Raw genomic sequence first — 8,541 nt, 5'->3', positions numbered from 1 at the left:
GGAGGTCCAGGGCTTCTCTGGATGAACCGCTTAAAGGCCCCTCCCTAAACTACAAACCCCAGAATTCTGCAGGAGGCATTTGCAGCATTTAAAGGAGACAGATTAGGCATGAGCAAACTAAACTTCAACTCCCACTACCGGTTGTTAGGATTTTTGGGAGTTGAAGTCCAAAAGACCCAGAGGGGCGAAGTTTTCCCATGCCTGAGATAGACGCTCGACTGTGAAGTGGTAGGTGAAAGAGATACAGAAACACCCTAACTAAGGATCCTCCGCCACACTCTGGGGCAAAATATGCCTAACAGCTCTCACACTTAGGAAGCTCTTACTAATGGTTTGAAGCCATTGTTCCATGTCCTAGTCTCCAGGGCAGCAAAAAACAAGCTTGCTCCCTCCTCCCTATGACTTCCCCACAAACATGGGCCTCATCAGGTCTCCTCTCAAGTCTTCTCTTCTACAGGATAAACATGCCCAGCTCCTTAAGCTTGTTCTCCAGACTCTTGATCATTTTAGATCTAAGGCGTATGTGTGTGAATGGGTGTGTAGAGCTGGATAAGCCTGGCTGGGTATGTGTGTGTGTGTGTGGGGTGGGGGGGTGATTGGCTCCCCTGAAGGCAATGAGGGGGCACAGATACCAAGAACGGGGGTAAAGCAACAAGGAAGTGGGAGAAACCTATCCCCAGGAAGGGAAATTCACTGCTGAAAGAGTTATTCTCATGGGGGAAAGGGGCCTCTCCAGGGAAGCTTGTTTCCAATTCTGACAGGGGGCAGAAAGTGGTGAGATCTTCCGAAATGGGGCTGAGAGGGAAACAAGCACCACTGGGGTGTCCTGTAACAAGGAGGCGGGTGGGTGGGTAGGGGCTGAATGTTTGGGGGCTGCTTGTCCTTCCTCAGTCGCGGCAGAAGACGTACTCGGTGTAGCTGGTCCAGACGCGGTCGTCGGCGGGGCCGCCCTGCTCGGGCCCGAAGGCGCAGGTGCCGGTGGAGGAGCAGGCGGCCATACGGAAGCCGGCCTCGCTGAGCCGGTCGAAGGCCTGCTCCAGAAAGTTGAACTTGAGGTAGTAGCGGGCGGTGTAGCGCTCGGGGGGCCGGTCCGGGTCGCGGCTCTCGTTGAGCGTCTCCCCGAAGACCTCCTTGGCCAGCGCCGTCTTGCCGCAGACCGTGATGCGCGCCACGCGGCGGAACTTGGCGTCGGCCTGCGCCTCGCGGCCCAGCGTGTACGAGCCCCGGTAGCCCACCGTGATGTAGCCCGCGCGGCGGGAGGAGGGCGAGGCGGAGGCGGAGGAGGCGTCCAGCGAGAGCGAGGGCGCCAGGAGCGGGGAGCGGCGCGCGGGCGGCGAGGGCCCTCCTTCGGCCGTGGGCTCGCCCTCCCACGAGCCGCCCTCGTCGGCGCAGAGCGAGGCGTCGCGCGGAAGGCCCCCTCCCGAGGCCCCGCCGCCTGCCCCGCTCCCTCCCCCTCCTCCTCGCTGCAGGCGGCGGACCAAGTCGGGCAGCTGGAAGTACTCGGCCTCGCGCTGGAGACGGCTGCGCTCCGGGAAGCGCTCGGGCAGCACCAGCTCCTGGTCGCGGAGGTAGTCCAGCACGTAGCGGAAGAGGAAGCCGTCGCGGTCGAGGAAGACGCGGCCCTTGGAGTCGCGGGGCAGCGCCGCGCCGGGCTCCTGCGAGAAGAGGCGCCACAGCAGCGAGCCCCGCACCGACAGCACCGTCCCGCGACGGGTCACGTACACCTGCCCGCCCACGTTCAGCTCCACGATCTCCCCGGCAGCCTCGCTCCCCGCCGACGCAGGAGCCACCGAGGACGGCTCCGGCTGCGACCGCCCGCCGCCTCCGCCGCCGTTGGGCAGCCCGCGGGCACTGTCCGCCAAGGCCATGGCCCACGAGCCGCGCAGCTCCCGCCTGCCTGCCTGCCTGCCCGACGACGACGACGGGCGCTTATGTAGAGGCGCCGCGCTGCAGGGAGGGAGGGAGGGAGGGAGGAGCAGGCGCTTTCCCTAGCCCGCGCGCCCGCCCCTCAGCCCTCTCCGCTTGGAGGCGCGCGCCCCGAAGCCAGGCCCAGAAAGAGAGCCGCTCTGGCTCCGACCCGCCGCGCTCCTCTCCGCTCGCCTTCAGCCCCGAATGTTGAGGCGCCTCGCTCCCAGCCTTCGCGGCCCCCTGATTGGCCAGAAGTCTCGCCAGCCTCGCCGCTGCCCCCTGCCGGTCAGAAATGTGCGAGGCGCACCCCACGCCTCTCTTATTATACCTGCCTTCCAAGCGGAGCGCGGGAACGGGCATCTTCTGGGATGAGGAGCCTGAAGAGACCTCAGGGGCAGCCCAGCCCAACCCCCTGCCATGCCGGAAACAGGCAGTAGGTGGGTAGGTACTCTGAAAATATAGTTTATAGATAGATATTTCTATATATTTCTATACACATATACAGTATATATACAGTAGAGTCTCTCTTATCCAACGTAAACGCCCGGCAAAACGTTGGATAAGTGAATATGTTGGATAATAAGGCGGGATTAAGGAAAAGCCTATTACACATCAAATTAGGTTATGATTTTACAAATTAAGCACCAAAACATCATGTTATACAACAAATTTGACAGAAAAAGTAGTTCAATCCACAGTAATGCTACGTAGTAATTACTGTATTTACGAATTTAGCACCAAAATATCATGATGTATTGAAAACATTTACTACAAAAATGTGTCGCATAATCCAGAACGTTGGCTAAGCGAGTGTTGGATAAGTGCGACTCTACTGTATATAGAGTGATAGACTATATTTTCATAAACCTATCCACCTACTGTCAGTTTCAAGTGATTCACTGGGTTGCTGTGAGTTGGACAGAATGGCCATGTTCCAGAAGCATTCTCTCCTGATGTTTCACCCACATGTATGTCAGGCATCTTCAGAGGTTGTGAGGTCTGTTGGAAACTAGGCAATGTAGGTTTATATATCTGTGCAATGTTCAGGGTGGGAGAAAGAATTCTTGTTTGTTTGAAGCAGGTGTGAATGTTTCATTTGGACACCTTGATTAGCTTTTAATGGTCTTGCAGCTTCAAAGCCCGGCTGCTTCCTGCCTGAGGGAATCCTTTGTTGGGAGTTGTTAGCTGGCCCTGATTGTTTTTTGTCTGCAATACTCCTGTTATTTTAATGTTGTTCTTTATTTACTGTCCTGATTTTAGAGTTTTTTTAAATACTGATAGCCAGATTTTGTTCATTTTCATAGTTTCCTAATTTATGTTGAAATTGTCCACATGCTTTTGAATTTCAATGGCTTCTCTGTGTAGTCTGACATAATGGTTGTTAGAGTGGTCCAGTACAACCTACAAACTATCTACAGACCCACTAAGAAAATCCAGCAAATGCTATGTTCAGTAAAGAACAAGAGGGATCCTCTCACCTCTGCAGGAGTGTATTGTATATCATGCAGCTATGGACAAGTCTACATAGGGACCACCAAAAGCAGCATTGCCCAGACACAAATCAAGGAACATGAAAGGCACTAACACAACCAGAGAAGTCAGCCATAGCAGAGCACTTGATGAACCAACCTGGACACAGCAGGTTGAGAACACAGAAATGCTCAACCACCGTGTCAGGCTACACAGAGAAGCCATTGAAATCCACAAGCATGTGGGCAATTCTGACAGAAAGGAGGAAAACATGAAAATGAACAATATCTAGCTACCAGTATTTTGAAAAATTCTAAAATCAGAACAGTAAATAAAGAACAACACTCAGAAGACAGGGGAATTCCAGACAAGAAACTATCAGGGCTAGCTAACACCTCTCACCAAAGGATTCCCCCTTAAAGCTGCCAGGCTACTCAATGCTAATCAAGCTGACCAATTGCAACATTCACACTTGCCTCCATCAGACAAGAGTTCTCTCTCCCACCCTGGACATTCCACAAATATATAAACCCCACTTGCCTAGTTTCCAACACTTCACAACCTCTGACAATGCCTGCCATAGTTGTGGGCAAAACGTCAGGAGTGAATGCTTCTGTAATATGGTCATACAGCCCAGAAAACTCACAGCAACCCAGTGATTCCGACCATGAAAGCTTTTGACAATACATTGTTGTTGTTGTTGTTGTTGTTGTTGTTGTTGTTGTTATAAACTGTATTTATGTCCCATCGTCCTCCACAGGGCACTCAAGAGAGCTAACAGTCACACACTTTGATCAAACAAAAAAAATTAAAACAATTAAACAGTACTATGTGTGTCAGGTTAACGTTGCAGTTAAAATACAATAAATACAATAAATGCATTTTTAAACATCCAATCCTCCAAAAACCCCACCCACAACCTCCGCAGCAACATGCTCCTTATCCTTCTCGAAATGCCTGTGTGCAATTAAAATTCTTGACCTGCTTACAGAAGGCCATCCAAGCTTCCAAGGGAAGAGCCTCCCCACCACGATCTGAGGCAGAGATTTCCACTGTTGAACAGCTTTCATGGTCAGGAAGTTCTTCATCATGTTCATGTGTAATCTCCTTTCTTGTAATTTGAATACATGGCGCCAAGTCTAAGGCCCCTTCCACACAGCTATATAAAATCTATATTGAACTGGATTATATGGCAGTGTGGACTTAGATAATCTATTGAGGATTATCTGCCTTGATATTCTGGGTTATACGACTGTGTGGAAGGACCCTTAATCCCCAGGGCAGAATTAAACAAAGTCTGCTCCCTCTTCCTTATGACAGCCTTTCCAGTATCTAAACAGACCCAGCTCTTTAAGGGTGGGCTTGTTGAAGGCTGGAAGGAAACATTTGTGGGAGGAAGGCAAAGCAGAGCAGATTGTCTCTCCTGCAAATCTACACTGTAAACGTTAAGGCAGCTTGACACCACTTGCACTGACGTGACACAAGGCTGCAGAATCCTGGGATTGGGGAGGCACCAGCACACTTTGGCAGAAAAGGGCTGAAGACTGTAAAAATACAACCTCCATGATTCTATAGCTTTGAGCCATGGTGGTTCCAGTGGTGACAAACTGCATTACTTGCACCTCAAGAGAAACTGCCCTTTTCCAGTCATGGCGAAGAGGCAAGTTGGCTTCCTCAGTTGCATCCTTTCCCGGGTTAGGAGGAGGAGGGGAAGGAATAAAACTGAAGAAGTCTTCCTAAAACCAGCCTTGGTTTGTTAGCTTTCCCTCCCCAAGTATGATGGCCTTACCTTTTGAGACCACTATTGGAAATACCTGAAAGACAACAGAGCATGCCTGATCTTGTAAAACTAAGCAGGGTCATCCCTGGTTAGTAACTGAATAGGAGACCACCAATGAATACCAGATGCTATAGGTTGTATTTCTGAGGAAGGAAATGGGAAACCACCTCTGAGTATTCCATGCCAGGAAAATTCTATAAAGGTCATGTGATTGCCCTAAGTAGAAGTAACACACACTGTCAAGTTGAAGCAGCCCGACACCACTTTTAACTGCCATGACTCAAGGGTACAGAATCCGGAAATCTGTTTGGAGAGATGCCACCACTCTTTGCCAGACCTTGTCCCAACTCCCAGGATTCCATAGCATTGAGTCACAGCAGTCAACATGGTGTCAAGCTGTATGAATCCCATGCTATACATCCACCCTGAGGCTGTCTTGCTTAAGTTCACTCAACACGGTGTCACCAGAATTTGAAAGGCAACTTGAAGGCACAAACATGGTTTTCTGTCTCTGATGAATAAGTGGACCATGGCTCACAAGATGTCTATGCAAGTCGTTCAAAGGCAGGGTTGTAACCCTGGATTTAGAAAACCCCACCTCACCTTCAGATTCACAGTGGAAAATTTCCTCTGACTGGACTGGTGCTCTTGCGCAAAAAAGTGGTTTTGCAACCGTTGTCGGTTTGTGAAAGCAAAGGATACAGACTTGGGTGTTTTCCTGACCTTTGGGTAAGTTTCCTCTTTTGTTGTTGTTTAGTTTTAAGAATGCTGACATTGCAGAAATAAATCTTGCATACATCTCCCATGCTTTTTTTGTACCAGTCTTCTTTTTTCCTGACAAAAAGAACAACATTAATTTTTAAAAAGCTTCCCTGGGTAAAAGGAAAGCCCAGGCATACACACCCCATCACAGATTTCTAAATCCAGGCTTCTGTTTCCTTTGTGGTCCATGACAAAAATATTTTAAATTCCAAGGATACATCTGCACTAGAATTGATGCAGTTTGATGCTACATGAATTTCAGTGGCTTAATGCTATGGAATCCTGGGAGTTTTAATCTTACAGGACCTTTAGCCTTCAATGATAGATAGCACTGATGCCTCACCAAACTACAACTCCTAGGATTCCATAGCATTAAACTGTGGCAGTTTAAGTGATGTCAAATTGCATTAATTCTACAGTGTAGCTACAGTCCTATTTGTGTAGTTGTAAAATGCATTTTTAAAAACCTGAGCTATTCTGACAGATTTCAGACTTTAAAAGATTTGTTCTTCCCTTTATTATTACTATATTATTACGTTTTTCTTTTTATTATATTTTTGTCTCTTTTCGTCCTTTTTCCTTCCCTTCCCCTATATTTCTTATTATAGATTAATTTAAGATTGTTTTATATAAACAGTAGTAAACAAAGAAGAAGAAAAATGTATTCCTTTTAGAAATGTTTCAAATTTTCCCCCTTTCTTTTTTTTCTTTTTTTCCTCTTTCTTCCTTCTTTTCTTTCCTCTTTTTTTCCTCTTTCTTTCCTCTTTCTATGTGTTGTTTAATAAAAAAAAATTTTTTTTTAAATCGCCTGAAGTGATTTCCACCAACAGCAATTCGTTAGGTATTCTGGAGTCTTGCATACAAGATTCCTGTGAGACCAATCCTTAATATGTTTACACAGAAGTAAATCCCATGAAGTCCAGTGGCTTTTAGCAGCCCTAATAAACATGCTTAGGACTGCTGCCTTAATAGGCATGAAAAGTTTAGCTGCACTATGCAGGAAGTGGTGGCATAGTCTCACTTGCAGCATACAAAAGCAGTTTTTACATAAGCAGTTAAAAGATTTGTTCAAGCCTCTTCCCTGCAACAGAACTAGCTCATGTTTGCACTCATCTCTGATCTATGTATGGCAAGGTGGTTGCAAACTTTGGGACAGAATTAAGGGCCATTTCTGCCCATAAAGGCATAAGGGAGCTGTGAACCACAAGTGAAAAACGTAAAAGCTCATCAGAATGAGCCATGGCTTTATGTTTGTTCACTCTCCTCTAGAAAGCGAAGAACAGTTGTCTTGAAGGAGGCTACTTTGCATGGTTTAATCTGTATACCACATGTGTCAAACTCAAGGCTTTGAGGCCAAATCTGGACCTTTGTGTCATCTAATATGTCCCTCTAGATCAGGCATGGGCAAACTTTAGCCCTCCGGGTGTTTTGGACTTCAACTCCCACAATTCCTAGCATCTGGTAGACTGTTAGGAACTGTGGGAGTTGAAGTCCAAAACACCTGGAAGCCTAAAGTTTGCCCATGCCTGCTCTAGATGCTGGACTACAACTTCTGCATTGCTCATCATTAGGCATCATGACTAGAGCTGATGGGAGTTGGGATATGATGACGTCTGGAAAGCTGCAGTGTGTTCTGTTTAGTCAGGATAATGGGTCTGAATTTAGATCCAAGGCTTGTGGGTATGATATTAACATATTAACATTTCATTTAACCTTTCCCAACCTCAGAGCCACAAGTGCTTTTGGGTTACAATCTCTATTATCCCAATCCACATGGTGGATAATAAAAAGTGATGGGAGTTGCCAGTCAATACCATCTGGGGACCCAAAGTGGATAAAAACTAAAGAGCACCAACCATTATGTAAAAAGTTATTGTTAGTCCGTATTCATGGATGGATTCAACAGCCTTTTGAAGTCAACCATAAGGCTGAAGTGGTCCTCAATGAAAATTAGTTTGTTACACCTGATATATAATAAATCTGCCACTGTTTGCAGAGCATTCTGAGAGGTCTAATTTCCAGGTACCGCTGCTAAAGCATGTCCATGTCAGAAATCATGTTGGTTGGGAGCTGACATCCAAAAAAGTCATTTTTCGCTCAAGTTCTGTCTTCCTCCTGTGTTTTCCAACAGCAGATACTCAGAAAAGGAAGTCACAATTTTCCTGGTTGTAATATGGGCAAAAATTCACCTACTTACTTACCAGTACTTGGGAATAATTCTTGTGGAAGGCAGTGAAGTTTACATGCCTCAGATGGAGATAGATGCAATTACTTGGATACGGAGCTGAGAGTAAATATCTGTGAATGAATGGATCTACTGTATCTATATAACATTATATTGTCATTTTGCTTTTAGGACTGCGCAATCCATGTAAGAAATTTTGCAGAGAAGTAAAAATAAAAGCATCAACAAAAAGACTGCACTTAGTCAATTAGGAAGTGAAAGATTAGAGTGGTAGTTTAACCTTTGCTGGCAATCAAAGAGAAAATAGTATGGATATTAAAGCTATATTCATGCACTTAATATCACATGTTGGGAAAGGGAAAAGAAGAGACTCTGTTAATTAACACTTTGTAGAATTTATTAAGAGGGTTGGAGCTGCTTTTCTGCGCTCTCTTCC

At 46.8% G+C, this 8,541-nt stretch overlaps 1 protein-coding gene across 1 annotated transcript; it reads right to left on the bottom strand.

The window, feature by feature from the left end:
• Positions 1-253: 253 nt before the first annotated feature.
• kctd12 (potassium channel tetramerization domain containing 12) lies at positions 254-2,147 on the bottom strand. The gene has a single exon (XM_003218656.4). It carries the CDS (start codon positions 1,866-1,868, stop codon positions 888-890), a length of 981 nt encoding a protein of 326 aa, XP_003218704.2. The 5' UTR covers positions 1,869-2,147; the 3' UTR covers positions 254-887.
• Between the last annotated feature and the right edge of the window lie 6,394 nt (positions 2,148-8,541).

The sequence above is a fragment of the Anolis carolinensis genome, chromosome 3, assembly GCF_035594765.1.
Source record: "Anolis carolinensis isolate JA03-04 chromosome 3, rAnoCar3.1.pri, whole genome shotgun sequence".
In the NCBI taxonomy this organism is placed as follows: domain Eukaryota; kingdom Metazoa; phylum Chordata; class Lepidosauria; order Squamata; family Dactyloidae; genus Anolis; species Anolis carolinensis.
This window is presented reverse-complemented; position numbering and strand designations above follow the sequence as displayed.

What these genes read in the sequence shown, in the direction of transcription:
- kctd12 (XM_003218656.4), bottom strand. Translation starts at nt 1,868, where the DNA reads ATGGCCTTGGCGGACAGTGCCCGCGGGCTGCCCAACGGCGGCGGAGGC.